Here is an 18,119-nt window from a genome sequence, read left to right as displayed (position 1 = left end):
TAGACATTCAGATATATGATGTCAGTGGATCTCTGAGATTCTGAATAAAGTTAGCATTACTTTTTGAAAAAAGTCATATTTCTGAGAAAAAAGTTTTAATTCTGAGATTAAAATCAGAATTCTGACCTTTTCGACTTTTTCGCCTATTCAACATTTAGACAGCTAATATGTTTGACCAAAGGTGGGCAGAGCACCCAGAAATTGTACTCAAGTAAGAGTAGCACTTCTTCAACATATTTTACTCAAGTAAATCTAAAATATAATTACCCTAGAAATTACTCCAGTAGAGTAAAAAAGCGTTTGGAAAAAGGTGAGTCAAATATTGAACTGATCAAACATCAATAATTTAATATTTAAAAATTACATAATCAGACATACTAGAATATAAAGTTATATGAAAAGTTTGGTATTTTAAATTGAAATTTAAAAACACTTTTTTAATCCCACAGGGGAATTAAATGTTGTTGTAACTCATTAATTTAGATTCTTCAAAGAGTTATTGAAGATCAAGATGCCTGTTGGCAGGAAAGATCTTCTGCAGCAGGCTGTACTGCACTGAATCTAAAGACCAAAATAAAAATAATTATTATAAATATCAAAATCAGGCAAAAGAAAACAGTTTCCAAATCAGTTTCTTTCAACGTAAAACTTATTAAACTTTAATGAAAAATGCAGGTGTGTGTCTGTGTCTGGTGAATTTTTGGGTAAAACAAGTTTGATTGTTGGGTAGAATTATCCAGAAATTTCATTCAAGTAAGACCAAAAGACACACCTAGAAGTACATATTTTACAAAATGTTATGCAATGTAAAGTAGAATAAATATAACTAGTTACAAACCAACATCTTTGAGTAAAGCTTTCTGGATTGGGATCCCAGATATCTGGATCCCAAAATCCTTATTTAGAGAATCTTTAATCCATAATGATACTGGATCCAATAGAGAAATTTCACTGATAATAAAATTAAAACTCAAACTGATGGTTGGTTTCCTTTACATCACCACAAGAGCTTTCAGGTTAGTGTGCCAGGAACAGGCAGAGTGGGTGTGTACCTGGCAGTCAGACACCTGGAGCCACTGGACCGTCCCAAACAGGAAACCTCTCAGCAGCTCCGTCTCAAGCATGACTCAGCTAACGAGGAGCGGCGCAGTTTTAAAAACAAACATTAAAGACGGAGATTAAGAGCAGTTTCGGTGGGGCGTGTTACTGTTCATCTCAATGGACGGAAAGAGTCACTGGTATGCAAGATGAATCAGGATTACAACACAAAAAACTACTCAGAGGTTAAACCACAAACATGTACTGTTAGATTAACATGCAGATAAACTACAGTTGTCACTTCCTAGTATACAATAGTGGAATATTTTTCAGTATTATGAAGGCTCAAATAACAAAAAAATTAAGATAGATGATAATTGAAGACTAACTATGACAACTTACTTATCTTTTCATGGATTTATCCATCAATCAGAAGTGGCTCAGAGATTAAAGGAAGTGCAGTCAAAAGTTTAGCTGGTGCTTAAAACCAAGAGTGGATGTACCATTCTGCTGGGGTGTGTGCTGGATTAAAATTAATAAGCCATTATCCCTTTTTCAAATCCAGCATGTGGATTTTATTGATTTGCTGCATAAAGAAAAGCATTAAGAAGTAAAGTGCAGCATTTAGAGTACAATCTAATTTGCAAAACCTATAGTATTTCAGTTACATAACAGGCAATTTAAAACAGCAATAAATGACAAAATAAAGACATTAAACAAATAAAGCCAAACAATTCATGGAAAAATAATGTTCTACCGTCACCAATCTGTTATTCCAGCTTCATTTTTTTTATTTAAAAAGTGGCATATTGGAAAATATTTCCAGCAGTGACTTTTTGAGAACAGTTAAAAGTTACTGTTACTGTGCATTACTGTTAAAAGTACCCATATTACCTGGAGAATACTAACATGCATATATAGACCATGCACATCTACACAGGAAGTCCCCTACAGAATACTGCCACACTTTGCAGCCCTTTAGCATAATTTTAATAAATGTAATGTAATGGCAGTCATTCTTAAAAATATTTATGGGAAATGTTATTTAACAAGAATCATAATAAAGTCAATGCCATTATGATGATTATTGTATTCTGTATTTAGACCCTAAGCAACAACAACAAATATTGCCTTGATATTTCCTGAAAACTTTTTGTTATATATATAAAGATACTTTAAAATATAAATTTTTTAACATATTCATTTTTCATTTATGACTATTTTTTGTAGTTAATTTAATAGTTGTTTCTGTTCACTCTTTATTCCCCTATTTTATATATGTAATTTTATTTGTCCTATTTTATGGCAGTCTTAATAGTCTAACTACATATAGACTATATGACAAATAAACAAAAAGGAGCAAGAATATAAAATATATGTAGTCATATGACATAAATCACAATAATTCGTAAATATAAACCGGTACTGTCTAGAGCTCTCTGAGCAATAACCGCTCTGAACTGTTTAATTGCCAGTAATCATCTTAAACGGACAAAGTGTACTCAGCAGTCTTTCATAAACAGTTACATAATACAGGTACATGTCGCCTCTTGGAGCTGCTGTTTATGCCAGCGATGTCTGACACATGGGGGGACTCCGTTTCCCAGAGTTCCGTAGGGCGCAGGCGCAGATCGCGTTGCCTAACAGTGGTAAACAGACGTCAGAAAGGGAGTCTTCGTCAAAACAAAACAAAGCAAAATAAGTCAAAAAGAGAGTGAAGAAGCGGATATTTGGATCGCTACGACGACAGAAAGTTTCTCAAAACTCGTCTCGGATCTGAAACGGCTGCTCGGTGGAGCCTATCTGAGGTTTTTCGCGGACTTTTTCACGGATTGTAAACTCTGGAGTAGCAGGAGCTTAAGCAGCTAGCGTTACGGTGGCTATCGTGCTGTTTGGAAAGTGCGGCGGCGACTTGGAGCCGACAGACCCGCTGAGTTCCCTGGAACAAACTGTGGGATTCCTTCACCGAGTCCACGAAGGCGACCATCAGACTGGAGTTTAGTTTGGAGCGGGGCGGTGTGTGAAGTGTTTGAACGCCGTGTGAGGCGGCAAGACTGTGGGAGAAACATGGCAGTTGGTGACATGCGCCTGGCCGCAATGTGGCGTATGGAACGGACCTAAGGCACGGACTTCAGGACTACTTTTTTATTTTATTTTTATTTTTTTAAACAGTTTTATTTTTATTTTTTTTACTACAATAAACTTTATTAAGGTTAGACTAAAGCACATTCCCCTCCCCTTTAGTCTATTTTAGACCCAAGTTTGGATGTTTAAATCCCAGACGGCACACAGACACAGTGGACAAAGTCTCAGGATTGTTTGCACAAAGTCGCTCCTTGGACATTTTTACTATTAACTCTAATTCAGCCGCGCTGGTTAGTGACTGCTGAATTTTATATTCTTGCTCCTTTTTGTTTATTCGTTTTTATTTGCAAACGTGCTTTTCAAACAAAAAATATTTTTGACGGAAAAGTAAGAAAAAATCTGGAAATTTGGTACAGAAAAATATTTTCACTCATTTCTAAAATATTACTTTGGTGATTTAAAAAAAAAACTTTTTATACTCAACGAACTTATTTTTTTAATATGAGCCGAAACCTCTGTAGATCCAGATGTTTTGGTGCTCATTGACACTCCTTCACTGTTGTTTGTGTTTCATTGAAACAAAGAGACTTCTTCTCTATATATAAATCGGAAGGTTTATGATAGTTACTATTAAGGAGATTATTTGGGTTCCCTAATCTCCAATCTGAGGATTAACAGAGGCCATTGGTGTGTCCAGATTATTGCGTCTCCTTTCTAGGCCCCTTAGTTGAAGCCCCCCTGTTGTGACTGAGGTATATATAAATATATATATATATATTATTTTTGTCGGAAACTTTTTAATTTACATTTAAAGATAAAAAAGGTAAATGTTTTAGGAGAACAGAACTTTGTCAGAGGAAGTTTAGAGAACCAGCATGGAGGAGTCTTCAATGCCCCCCATCGATCCCGATTTTGAGCCGCAGAGCAGACCCCGCTCCTGCACATGGCCGCTCCCGAGGCCCGACATCTCGGCTGTCAAAGTAGAAGGGGCGGATGGCGCCGAGTCCGCCGCCGGGACCCCGCCCGCAGCCGACGAGGACAAGCCCGAACCGCAGCAAATCATCTCCGAGCCCGAGAAAGCTGCTGTCGCCGCGGCGGCGGCGGAGGAGGGCGGGGTTGTGGCCGGCGTGGGCGGAGCCGGAGCGACGCCCCGCAAAGGATCCTCCCGCCGCAACGCGTGGGGGAACCAGAGCTACGCGGATCTGATAAGCCAGGCCATCGAGAACTCCCCAGAAAAGAGGCTGACCCTGGCTCAGATCTATGACTGGATGGTGAAAACTGTGCCTTACTTCAGAGATAAAGGAGACAGCAACAGCTCTGCCGGCTGGAAGGTGAGCCCGAGCAAAAGTAAACAACTTGTTGCGCATACTGATTAATTTTTTTGCACAACAAATCAAAACAAAGTCAAAACTACATGATAAGTTAAGATTAGGAAAGATCTATGGTTGCATTTTATGAGATTATTGTTTTAGATGTTTCCCACCCTGAACAACTGATCCAAATTATTGCATTCCGTCCTTAGCTGCATTCAGCTGCAGCAGGAGCCTGTTAATCATCCACTCATTTAATCATCCATTCATTTAAGCCATGTGTATAGCAGCAGGGAAACACCTCAGACAAGAAGGGCACCATGATTAAGTACAGGGTCCCTATGCAGTCTGGAAAAGTATTGACTTTAATTATTCTGTATGTACTTAGAAAAAGAGCATATGGGAAAATATTTAAAGTAGAAATATAAAACTATATTCTCTACACAACTATATAGAACAGTGGTGTTCAAAATATTTTGTCACGCAGGCCAAAATTGTCAAGTCAAAATTACTTGTGTGGCAAAAGAATTTCTAAAACTACAGAAAAGTAGTCATTGTATTTCTCTTTTCACTACTCAATAATAAAATAAACATACATTTTTTCTAATTAAACGAGTAGAGAATGTATTTTTTATAGGAAAGGGAAGATCAAATCATTGTATATCTAAAAATGGACAACAATAACAAAGTAAACATCAGGAATCTATAAATAGGAAAGAATTTGACAAAGTTAAGTAGCTGTTACTACATTAGCAATTTTAAAAAAATTATTATAGTACAGATTTAAGATTTAAAACACAGACACTGTAAGAGAGTGAAAATCTTTCAGTGAAGTAAGCTGGGAAAATGGATTTTTTTTATGTCAACAAAATGAACTGTGCTACAGGCTTATGAGCCATAAGCCATAAAACATCACTAATGTGCTAATTAAAGATCAAAATTATAATAATAATAAAAAACTTCAAAGTTCAAGTTAATTGAAGCTGAATTTAAACTTCGAAAGCCACATTAGTTTCCCTGTAACATAGAAACAGGATTTATTTCCTTGATTAAATCTAATATTATTAAACTCTTTACTATACTGGCGAAGGTGAGAAACTGCATCTAGGTGTAAAAATAAAAATAATTTTTAAGCTTAAGAAGTTGCATGTTGTATGCTTTTAAAAGTTGGTCTTTGCACAGCTGATTGTTTTGTTCCACTTTTAATTTGTTGCCGCTCTGTATGGCAAGCCATGATGGCCAAAATAGATGCAGAAATTAGGAAAAAGTGACTCCTTAGTTTTGGGATATCTGTGATTGGCTAGAAAATTGTAACCTATATTGAAAAAAAATAAATAAAACAAAAATATTGAACATCACCTAATTGGTTTATTTGTTCTCAAACTTAGACTGTATGTCTACAGACACACCACTCATAGCCCTCTGGTTTTAAAAAAGTGTGGACTTAGAGTAATGACTTCCTGTTGCTAAGTGACGGAATTTGTGTTTCTTGAATGCTGTGGAAAAGCATAGTAAACATCTTTCAGCCAGCTGGCAGGCAGTTTCTCTGGCATCTGGATAACAAACAGGGCCATGAAGCAGGCTTTAAAACCTTGGCCCGTTCTGCAGCGGAACAATATTTAATTCTGCATCTTTGCAGCCATAACAGGAAACCTCCATGACCTTTAGGCTGTTACGTCTGATAGGGAGGCCGCTGTGTTCCTAAAACGCCTCCAAAGATTTCAGAGCGACCATCTGTGTTCTTTATTTTAATTTTTTATGCATTGTGAACTTAAATTTAAGAAAATAAATTAGATTTAGCTGGATTTCTGGTATTTTGAACCTGATTGCCAGGTCCAGATCTGATTTTTCCCACATAATGTTCCAGATTCAGAGCACAGCTGCAGCTAAGTTACTTCAGTTAGCAATTATTCTGATAATTACTGAGTTAAAAATATTTTTACTGAAGCCTTTTTGTACAATATTTGAAAGAAAATTAAGTCAAATAATTCATTTCATTTTTAAAATAATAAAATAAACATTTAGTGCCTAACATACAGCAACATAGCATTCCTTTAGTTAACGCTTTATCATTTGAAGCAAATGATGCCTCTGCAGATAAAAAATACTCCTAACAATATACATCTACACTAAGCCTTTCTGCTCGACTTAACATCAATACAGTGTAGGTTGAATATTTTTTGCATTAATTGATTAATAAGTAGGAGATTTTAATAATTTTTGTTACATAATTTGAACCAAGTGCAATTTCAGAAATTTTGGGTAGAACATATATACAGATTTTTTTATTATTATTATTTTAAATGCAAAGTATTTTTGTACAAATCTGGCTTAATTACTGCTCTGTTTTTTTTTTTTTTTAAGAAATTGTTCTTTCTTGACTCTGTATACTCCAGTTAACAATTAATTGATGGATAATAAATCAATAACGATATCCGTCGCGATAGTCACGTGATCGATATCGATAGATAATCTGATAGAATATTCAATACATGGAATATACTCTGAACTTTTTTTTCACAGTGGAATCAACTGGGCTGCTTATTCTTTGGTTGCCTAGCAACAACCTTCTGAGTAACTGCTGGTTACCTAGCAACAATCCTTAAGTAACATGCCCAAACTGTATCTTGTGTGCAGCTCCATAGCTAAATAGATTTATCAAATTTTTGGCTTTTGAAAATTAAATTTTCAGAAAAATCTGGATTCTTTTTTTCACCAATGAACTCTTTGGGTTCCCAGGGTGTTTTTATAGCTTGTGATTTTTTTGGACTTTGATAGAATATTCTTATTAATATATAGAATAATCAACTTACTCACTGTTTGGTTACCTAGCAACAATAAGTTGAGTAACTGGCACAGCAGCAGTTTCAGGTTTTGCCACCCTGTGCCATAACTCCTTAAAAATGAAAACTGCGGATAAAACAGAAAAGGTCACGCCAATAGTTTGGCAGTATTTCATATATTTAAAACAAAAAACTGATCAATAATTATTGATGTTGACTGATATGAAATGCTAGTATCGTGATATGTTTTCAGCCATGTTGTCCAGCCCTTTTTCAGACGTAACAGAGTTTTTTGTTTTTGTAAAGTTCAATTTTTCTGATTTTGCTCTTATTCTTCTCAGAATTCAATCCGCCACAACTTATCACTCCACAACAAGTTCTTGAGGGTTCACAATGAGTCCACTGGGAAGAGCTCCTGGTGGATGCTCAACCCGGAGGGCGGGAAGACGGGAAAAGCCCCCCGCCGCCGAGCCGTCTCCATGGACAACAGCAGCAAGCTGCTGAAGAGCCGCATGCGAGCCAAGCAGACCAAGAAGCAGGCCGGAGCTGCCGGTGGCGGCGGTGTGCTGCAGGGAGATGGCGGCGGCGGTTCTGCCGGCGCTGACAGCCCCAACTCGTCACAGCAGTTCCCCAAGTGGGGCGTGAACAACAGCAGCCCATCATCGCGTGGCAGCCTGGACGATTCTGACATGTGGACCACCTTCCGCCCACGCACCAGCTCCAACGCCAGCACCCTGAGCGGCCGCCTGTCGCCCATCGCCCCAGGCCAGGAGGACGATGACAGCCTGCCTGACGACGGCCTGCTGGGCCGTTACGCCTCCAGCAGCCTGACCCCGACGCTCACCGAGACCGTCATGGAGGAGCTGGACCTGATCGACAACCTCACCCTGATGACGGCGCAGCAGGGCGCGGCCAGTCCCAGCACGGCGCCTCCGGCTCCGCCCACGCCGCTGCCCTCCGCTTCCACCCTGCTGCCGCGCGGCTCCAGCTTTACCTCCTTCCACTCTGCCGCCCAGCCCGCCGTCTCCCTCAAAGAGCCGCCAGCGTCTTTCAGCAACTCCCTCTTCAACCCGATGAGCAGCTCCGGCGCTCATGGCGGCAGCCACTACGGCGGCCATGTTCCCTCCAGCCTGGAGGTGCTGCTGACCTCTGACTCCCCTCCGCCCAGTGACGTGCTGATGGCCCAGGTCGGCCCGCTCATGGCAAACTCTGGAGGTCTGGGTCAGATGGGTTTGGGTGTGCGAGCCAAACCCGCTCAGCTGCAGCTGAACAAAGCGCTGGAGGCGAACGCTGTGGCGCCGATGGCGATGCAGACCCAGATGCAGCCGCCACCGCCACAGCAGCATTTCCGCCACAACCACCAGCAGCATCAAGTCGGACTGGGGATGATCCTGTCCGGACTCTCCCAGGACCCGACTCCCCTCTCTGCTCTCAAAACCCACCAAGCGCAAACCATCAGTGCTCATCACACCGGCCCCTCTCCGGCCCCAGCAGCCAGTCAGAGCCTGAGCATGCCAACGGTTGGTCCGTTTGGCACTCCGACAGGGTTCCAGCCCGGTCAGGAGCGACTGCCCACGGACCTGGACATAGACATGTTCACCGAGAACCTGGACTGCGACGTGGATTACATCATCAACAGCGACCTCATGGACGGAGACGGCATGGATTTCAACTTTGACCCCATCCTGCCCGGAGGCCAAGGCTACACGGGGCCGACCACCACACAGGGCTCGGCCCACAGCTGGGTGCCCAGCTAATCCAGCAGAACCTCATCAGGTACGCCAACTCCTCTGCTTTACCTTACAGACGATTCTTATTTAAACCGCTTAAAGAGTAAAAAGCTGCAGAGTCACCACAAACTGGAAAAAAGCAGCTAAACTTTGAGTTAAAACCAGATTTTTCACAACCCATCCGCCTTGGAAAAAGGCATTTATACTAGCTGAAATCACTAGTAACGTAATGCCTTACAAAAATGTTCAAACGCCTCGAATCTTTTAATATTTTACCCTGATGTCACAACCTATGGCAGGACAATAAATCAATAACATCTATCACAATAGAGAAGTGATCAATATCAATAGATTCAATAACTTCACTGAACTCTGAACAGCATTCTGGGGGGTGTAGGCAGAGGAAGGACTTTAGCTGTTCAACTTCCTCTTGGCTGGAATCAACTAACTCACTCATTCTTTGGTTACCTAGCAACTCACTCATTCTTTGGTTACTTAGCAACAACAAATTGAGTAACTTGCGCAGCAGCAGTTTAGGGTTTTGCCACTGTGCCTCATAACTGCATAAAAATAAAAAACGACGACGTGGAAACTGTGGCGCAGTTCCTCCATGTTGTTCAAAGTAGCAGCTTGTCCACGTCGTCTGACATATTTTCCTTCTACGTTTCATGCGGGTCGGTCCCGACAGCAGCCATTTTATTCATGTGAATTTCTCTCGCACATTGATCAAGAGCGTCCACATATTTATGATCCAGTGAGCGGTTGTGACTCACTCTTGTTTCGATTGTCTTGCAGGATCTCACCTCCAGTCAACTTAACCTCACTAAAACAGCAGAACAACTGGTGCACCGCCCCCTGCTGGATGAAAACAGCAAATCCAACGTCTGACCTCACGTCGCGTGCCAAGACGTGCGGTTACAGGGAGGCAACTATGCACTGCTTTTTTTATTTTTCTCTAAATAATTTTTCTTAATAACACTTGGCAACAATTTGGCTGCTTTCTTATGAACCGGAACTGATGACTTTATTATTATTATTATTATTATTTGTGTAAAAAAAAAAAGAAAAGAAAAAAAAAAGATATTTTTTGGAGTGTAAAGACAAATCATCAGAGGTTGCTTTTCATGTCATGTTACGCCGCAGCAGCTGTAGAGATGGTACGTCCAGATCAAGCTGGCGCTGGTTCTGAACACTTTATTCTTGTTGTTTTTTGGCCAGTTTTGCACCAGCGCTCGTTCGACGCGTTGCTGTGCGATCGACTGAAAGACGTGTGGGCGATCAAGCTGCACAGACCCGAGAGAGAGGGAGAGAAACAGAGTTGAGATCAGGAAGACTAACGGACTGGACGACCTTTTGGTGGCTTTACATCAACCCTGTAAATTTAACTCAATTGGAGTTGTTTTCCTTCTGTTTGGCATTTTTTTGACAAGTGTGCTATGATAGAAACCAGCTGGAGTGTGTTTTTGTTTTCTCCTAAATCCCTGAGGTGCGTTTGAACTAACAAAATGAAGAAATCGAACGTGTGTGGGCATTTCAAAGTATTACACGCCACCAGAATGCCTCCGCTCTCTTATCGATGTTGTTTTTGGGTTTTCCTCCTTGAGTCTGTGCATTTTCAAAGCACTTAGGTTTCCTGCCACACAGGGACCCCAAACTGTAAAAATTAGTTTGTATCGTTTCAACAAATAATAATAATAAAAAAGAGTATATAATCCTTTAAAATAGACAATTAAATGAACACATTGCACCTGTACTTGACGGCATGCTATGCAGACTTATCAGGAGACGGAAACAAAACCTTGAAGGAAATCAAAGGTTTTGTTGTTGAGCGTTCTCCTGGTATGGTTCCTTGGAAAAGTATTCATCCTCACTAAACGTCTCGCGTTTTGTTACAAAAACAAACTGCAACGTGTTCTATTGGGATTTTATGTGGAAGAAGTGAAAGGTGGAACATTTTTATTTGCAAATATCTGAAAAGTGTGGATTATCTTTTATTACCTTGGATTAAAAGTGTTGAATTGCCTTTTGCTACAGTTCTAGTTTTGTCTCTACCAACTTCTTGCATCTGGAGACAGAGACACTTAGCATTTGGTATATCTGCAAATTTGTTTTTGTCGGCTTCTGTTTTTAAAAATCCAGAAATTATAATTTTTTTGGATAAATTTTAAAACTCTGGTTTTCCCGTTTTAGTGTGTATGTCCCAAAAAATATGCAAAACCCCCGCAAACTTTTTCTGTTTCATTTACAAATGAATTCAATTTTGAGGAAAATCTTACAGGATTTTAAGGTGTAAATTATTAAACATGGCCTAATATAGATGCATGCCACACATTTCAGATTTATTTTCTTTACCTGATCACATTTTTACATCCATCCATCCATTTTCTGTACTCCCTTGTCCTTAGTGGGGTCGGCGGTGCTGGTGCCTCTCCAGCTAACGTTTCAGGCGAGAGGCGGGGTCACCCTGGACAGGTCGCCAGTCTGTCGCAGGGCAAATGTTTTTACACCACTTTATTCTATTTTTCCACATAAAATCCCAATAAAACATTTAAGTTTGTGGTTTTAGCGTCTCAAAACGTGGAAAAGTTTCTAGAAGGATGCCTATTTTCGACAAGATGCTGCAAAACTGCTTTCTTTTATTGTTTGTACGGAGCGGGAGCTTGTAAGAGTCTCCTCTCACACTTTAATTTTTAAATACTAACATGAAAGCAATTAAATCATGGTGTGAGAGGTACCAGAAAAGAATATATTTGACTATAGTTTTAATATACAATTTAGATTGAGATGAAAAATCAGATATTAATACTTATATTACTAATGACAAGTGATGTTTTTTTACATTGGAAGAAGCATTCTCAGATTTTTAACAGTGATTTTTCTATACTTTCATTTTTGTAAAGGACAAGATGCATGTGGATTTTTTTTAACATAACCAAAGGAACACTAATATTTGCATGGCATTTAAAAAGCGCTTGGGCCTGACGCAGCATCTTCTGTGTACATAAGCTTCGCAAAGCAGACCTGTAATGTGATTTTTATTTTATTTTTTTATTGGGAAGATAAAGGAGGCGAATACTTGATCATGTCAGCTACGATTCCCAGCCACCTGCCTCAATGCGCTTTTTATTTGTTTTACCCTGAAAATCTGCGTCGGTTCTCATCTCAAAACGAGTTACCTCTCAGAAGCAGGAAAACAGCTGCGTGCAGATGTAATCGGATATTTATTTTGCACAAGACTGGAAACCCAACATGCCATGTCTTTGATTATTAATTTCCTCTGAGAAAAAAAAAGAGCTGATCTAAAATTAAACTTCCTGTTTTGTTTTTCTTTAGAGTATTCATGTTTAGTTGTTCAGCCATGCGTATCAGTGCTAGTTGTACTTCTTTTTTCTTTTTTATCTGCCAATATCCAAAACACTAGAGCACGATGTTGCTTTGTAGCAATACTTAAACCTATCATCTCCTGTCTTTTAACATTTTGTTCTTGTTGATTCTGTGCTCAGAAATAACACCCACCCTGCATCTTGAACTCATTTTTTCACGGTAGAATTGTTAAAAAAACAAACAAAAACAAAAACCGTTAAAGCACTCTCCTTTTTTCCCTCCCCACAAATGTTTTATATCTTGTTTTTGTTTTTGCAAATAATGGTGCTAGATGATATCAGTGCAGTTGGTGCATATCAGGGCCTTTGTTTTTTGGATTATTATAGTTAGGATGCAACCAGAACTTTTTGTTTTTTGTTTTGTTCTTACATGTACAATTTAACCTGGAAGCAAAAGTTCAACTTCTTTAATTATGCATGATTTGTATTAAGTAATATCAGTAATTATTTTAGTCATATATGCAACAAGGCTTGTTTTTGTTTAATATCTGATAATTCCCAGCTGAGAGGCTGCAGCAGCTTCTTTTTCTCCAGTTTACGATCGCTGCCTCTGTGGTGTTTATTACCTGGCTTCTATCTCCTCTAACTATGACAGAACTTTCTGCTTGTTCTTATTCTTCTGTTATTGTTGGTAGCAGTTAGTTTCTGTATGTTTTTAACTTTCCCCCCATTTGTTACAGCATTAAAAGTTGGCGTAGGGGGACAATGGGTTGTGCAGAAGCCAATTAATGTTTAAGGTTTTTAATCATGTGAATATTTTCTTTTTCTTCTTCTTCTTCTTTTCCCTCCTTTGTTATTTTTTTTGCTTCTACTTTTCTTTACACTTTGTAAAGTCAGCCAGAGATAAAGGTAGAGACGCAGAAATCAATTCAATAAAATGTTTAACCCACTTGGTTTCACTCATTTGTGAAGCTGCAGACTTCAAGATCTGCCACCAGAGGGCGCTGTTGCTTCAGCTACTTCCGTTAGTTTCTGAGATAAACATGAGTACGTTTAGATTTATATACATTTGTTTTTTGGACAGAGCTACTTCAATATGATCCATAATTGTTTATATCAACGTAATATGAAATTACATTTTTAATCAAACGGCATCTAAATACAGTCATGGTTTCTCAAATGTCGCTGATTTTATAGTTTACTGCAGTTTTATAATACAAATTTCAGGATTTTATCGAGGATCAAGTCAAGTTTATACCGACTCTCAGCGATTTACTGGACTTCTGGATCAGATCCTGACTGATGTTAACCCGTTTGGTTGGTTAATGATGGCAGGTTTTCAGGTTTTTATTTTTGTTTTGACGACAGACCTCAGGGTCCCCATCGGATTAAGATCTCGAGTTTCTTAACCGTGTTTATAAAATTCACTCAGTGATTTACAAGAATATTTATAGCCCTTGAAATTTTTCTAATTCTTTATGCATTACAGCTACAAGCGTCTAGCCTTAGCATTAGCATTGAATTGGACTCTGGTCCAGCACTGGACTAGTTTGAGTTTTACCTAAAGAACTGGGATTTATTTGTGTCAATGGGCAACTTTTCGTCTGAGCAGACATTATAATAACATGTGGGGTACCCCAGGGTCAGTCCTGGGCCCCCTCTTGTTTAATATCTACATGTTCCCGTTTGCTCAGATAAAACATTAGCTTTCATAACTATGCAGATGATTCGCAACTTTATGTCACCAGGTGACTCTGAAAACAAATAAGCTTGGAACAAATCAAAACAGGAGCCGTAACTTTTTTCCAGCTGAACAGAAACAAAACTGAAGTAATTTCTTTTGAGCCAAAAGAGGAATGATGTGGAATCAACACACAGCTTCAGTTATTACAGCTAGAAATTAGCAATCAAGCCTGAAATCTGAGTGTAGTGATGAACTCTGACTTCAATATTCAGAGACACATACAGACAGTTACAAAGTCGGCCTTTTATCACCTGAGGAACATTTCTAAGATTAAAGGATGAATGTCCCCAACAAGATTTTGAGAAACTCATCCACGTTTAGCTTTTTTCAAATGTATGGACTGTAACATGTCGCCAATAACATTCGGTTGCATCAACCATGCAGACCGCTCAGGTCTCCTGGTTCTGGTCTGCTCTACATCCCCCAAACCAGAACCAAACATGGAGAAGCAGCATTCAGCGTCTATTCTGGAACATGAATCTGTAACAAACTTCCAGAAAACCGCAAAACAGCAGAAACACTGACTTCCTTTAAATCAAAGCTATAAACACATTAGAGTTGGGTTCGATTAATAATAAATGGATTATCAATTTGACAATGTGCTTGTTTGTTGTATGTTCATTTAAATTGCCCTGCTGCTAAAACGGATCTGAAAAGCAAAGCTTTATTCCAGTATTGACGCTTCTTTCTCTCAATCCGTCCTCAATGTTTTTTTTTTTTTATGTTTTTGGAGACAAGTGGCCTCTTAGCCGTCCTTCTTGACTCACACCTGCCTGCTTGTTATCCTTGAGCAAGAACTCTCCGGACTTTCTTGGGAACTCTGAAACTCCAGTCCTTGATGATTTGATAAGTGGCTGATCTGGTTACAGCAACAGCAATAGCTCTGATAAATTAGCATGTTTGCTTGGAGATAAACATGGTGGAACTTGGACTCAGTGAAAACTTGCAACATAAAAACTGAAGCTGCAAACAGTTTTTCAGCTCCAGGTGTGAAAAGTGGAAGTTGGTTTCTAAAGAAAGACAACAGACGGTTTTTATTTTGATGATACATTTTTTTTAATAGAAAACATGTTTACATTTTCAAAAACATTTTTTGTCTTTGCACTTATTCTCTTTTTTGTACTTTTTGTTTTAAATATAGTTGTCTGTTTTTTTAACATCCATCTGTGTCAAAGGCTCTTGCTGAGATGCTAGGACTTCGCAGAAGGTGATAAAAAACGGGCGTAATATTCATCGGAAATGACGCCGGTCGTCTTGCGGGGAAAAAGAAAACATCCGTTTCCACTCGGAGAAGCCGCCACCGATCCATGCCCAGGTCCAGCCTCCAGCAGTAACAACGCTCCACTTGAGCAGCGCTCCAGTTTTTCCCACCTAAAGGCACCTGTGTTATAACAGCGCTTTTGCTTTGTTTTAAGTCGATATGCATTTGTTTCTTCTGCATTTTGCCAAATCTAACTACAGTCTGTGAAATGTCTACGTCTACTCAGGTTGCAGCGCAACGAGCAGGTCCTACAGTCACACCCAGAACAACACGAAGGGAGTAACACCAAAAATGTACAGAAAAATGTAAAAATAAGAAAATAAAGACTGAAAAAGGATACAGTTTGCTTATTTTCTGCTTTTCAAATTTAGATGATGAGTTTTAACCTAATTAGACTTGAAAAAGTACAAATGCAAAAGCCCAAACATGCAACTCAAACACAAGTTTTCATTCACCAAACTCTTCTGTAACGTGTCGCCAATAACATTCGATATTAGGCGTGATCCGAGTGGCTCAGCTTCTCAGAGGAGTTTGTGCAAACGTCCACCATCTTTAAATTCCTTCTGTCTCCATGTAACGCAAGTAGGAAGAAAGAAAAACATCTCAAATCGAGTACCTTCTCAGAAACCTGGGGCGGAAACACAAAAACAGGAGGAGAGGAAAGGTGTCGGACCCACACACTTTGTCTTAATGTCTATTGATAAGCTACATTGCATTATAAATATATAAAGTTTAAAAAAGTGCTTATTAAAAGAAACTATAATGATGTGATAACTTCCAGCAGTCACAGCTGTTTGTTCTCGACCAGCATCAATACGAAATGTCAGGGAGCGTCACAGTCCAAGAAACATCCTTCAAAATTGACAAAGATTGTCAAAAAATAAACAAACAAATAGCCCCTGATCTCCCATTAACATTCATTCACCTTGTACAACAAAAATCTTTTTTTTCTTTTTTCTATTTTGGGAAAGCATAGTTAATACAAAAGGAGACTTATCTAAAGAAAAAAATAGGAGTGTTGGCAACTGATAACACAACGCTGCAAACAAGCAGCTTCTCACAGACTCAACTGGAACACAAGACAACAGGGACATTTTAAAATAACTACTAATAATTGCACGTAACCTTTAGAGAGGCAGGATGTTTTCTGAGAAAGGTGAGAGATGTGGGGGGAGGGGCGTAATAAACACGTTAAATCTGCCGCTTCCCGCCCCGCGTCACCGCCGCCTGCAGTTCAACGTTCCTCGTCCTCTCAGGGTCTCTCTGTACCGGCGGGCCATCTGAACCAGCGCTTCAGGCGATCATATACCGTGTGATAGCTCTCAGCGCATAGAGCAGCTCTGCCTGCAGCCGGGCCTCCATGATCAGCAAGTTGACGTGTATCTGAAGACAGAAGAAGAAGAAGAGTCAGAGACGAAGCTTCTCCTCAACTACACCTGTAAGCATATCAAATTCAGCTGGACAAATTGTCCCGATAATCGATAATATTGTCGTTTTGAGACCATTTTCAGGTGATAATGCAAGAACACACCTGCAATTTTTGTTCAGGTTTAGTTTTATATTAAAAGAAAATTATTTAGAAAAAAATATTTTGCTGCATTTGAAATGATGTTATTTTCTTTCCACATAACTTTATATTTTGGTCCATATTTGGTCTTATTATGTAATTTTTAAATATTTAATAGATGTTTTGCTCAGTTCAGTACTTGAGTTGAATTTTTACCAAACACTTTTTTAATCTCACCTGAGTAATTTCTTGAACGGCTACTTTTTACTTTTACTTGAGTACAATTTTGGGTTGCAACTAAAAGGAAACTTTAAGGCTTTCATCAGAAATTAATCTCTGAAATAATTCAAAAGAAACAAAACCTGTCGGTCGACTTTGAAAAGCTGCTTCTACAGTTTAATCTTTGTAGAAATGAATATTGCTTTTTCAGTCAGATCCTGTAAATGCATCTGGTTTCTGTAAAGTGAAATCCTGTCTTACCCGTTCTGAGGCTTTCAGCAGAGTCCAGCTCAGCGGACACACCGGGGTTTTAGTGACGTCTGGAAAACAAGCCACAGCCTTGATGTACAGCTTCAGGTCTCGCTCCAGCAGCTGGTTCACCTCCACGTAGTCATAATCGTCATAACTGAGAACAAAAGTCGGCAGATGTTTATCTAGTAGATGAGCATGAGCAGCTCATGTTTTAGTTTTAATTCAGCGTGCTGGTGGTCTTACCGTATTCCTAACACATAATGGATGTAATTCCAGATGGCTCTCTTCAGGTCGGCGCTGTGCAGCGACGGGAGCGACGTGACGCTCCTGAACCTGTCGTCCAGCAGGTGACCGATGTCTGAGTACAATCTGTTGATCAGGGAGAAGCCATGGACTTCCCAGGAGTAATCCTAAAAATAACGAGACAAATCCATCAAATGTATCTGTAGTGGATTAGTTTTTAATTTACAGAAGACTGAATGATTAAAACCATCCAAAATATTTAATAAGGTATATAAAGACATAAATTTACATGATGACTTTTTAAAAACAGTATTGTGACCCGCTTTTGTTTACCGACGCTCGGCCTCACCTGAACTCTGAGCACCTGGAGGTGATCCTCGTCCCGCCGGGCGAACTCCTGGTAGCAGAAGTCGGGGTCTGTGATGAAACGCGACGGATCAGCGAAGCACAGCATCTCCTCCTCGTCTTCCACATCTAAAAAAAGGGAGGTGGTGACTAGGCCTGTCACGATAACAAATTTTGCTGGACGATTAATTGTCTAAAAAATTATTGCGATAAACTATAATACTATAGACCTATTGACACTGATTTAATGGAAATGACGAATAATGCATGCGATTTCCT

General features: G+C 39.4%; 2 protein-coding genes across 2 annotated transcripts in view; one reads left to right on the top strand and one right to left on the bottom strand.

Moving 5' to 3' along the window:
* The first annotated feature begins 3,549 nt into the window (after positions 1–3,549).
* Positions 3,550–10,641, top strand: foxo4 (forkhead box O4). The gene is made up of 3 exons (XM_007555067.2): positions 3,550–4,454; positions 7,558–8,992; positions 9,742–10,641. Exons 1-2 carry the CDS (start codon positions 3,999–4,001, stop codon positions 8,971–8,973), a joined length of 1,872 nt encoding a protein of 623 aa, XP_007555129.1. The 5' UTR covers positions 3,550–3,998; the 3' UTR covers positions 8,974–8,992; positions 9,742–10,641.
* A 4,655-nt stretch (positions 10,642–15,296) lies between these two features.
* The window catches only part of sesn4 (sestrin 4), a 16,528-nt gene continuing 13,705 nt past the window's right edge, over positions 15,297–18,119 (bottom strand). The window contains exons 6-9 of the mRNA XM_007555066.2: positions 17,845–17,969; positions 17,496–17,662; positions 17,262–17,406; positions 15,297–16,657 (exon numbers count right to left, since the gene is read on the bottom strand). Of these exons, the coding sequence (XP_007555128.1) occupies positions 16,568–16,657; positions 17,262–17,406; positions 17,496–17,662; positions 17,845–17,969 (527 nt within the window). The 3' untranslated portion in view covers positions 15,297–16,567. The remainder of the gene's footprint in view (positions 16,658–17,261; positions 17,407–17,495; positions 17,663–17,844; positions 17,970–18,119) is intronic.

The sequence above is a fragment of the Poecilia formosa genome, unplaced genomic scaffold (assembly GCF_000485575.1).
Source record: "Poecilia formosa unplaced genomic scaffold, Poecilia_formosa-5.1.2 Scaffold68, whole genome shotgun sequence".
Taxonomy (NCBI): domain Eukaryota; kingdom Metazoa; phylum Chordata; class Actinopteri; order Cyprinodontiformes; family Poeciliidae; genus Poecilia; species Poecilia formosa.
The sequence above is the reverse complement of the archived record's forward strand: the minus strand, read 5'-3'. Positions and strand labels throughout refer to the sequence as shown.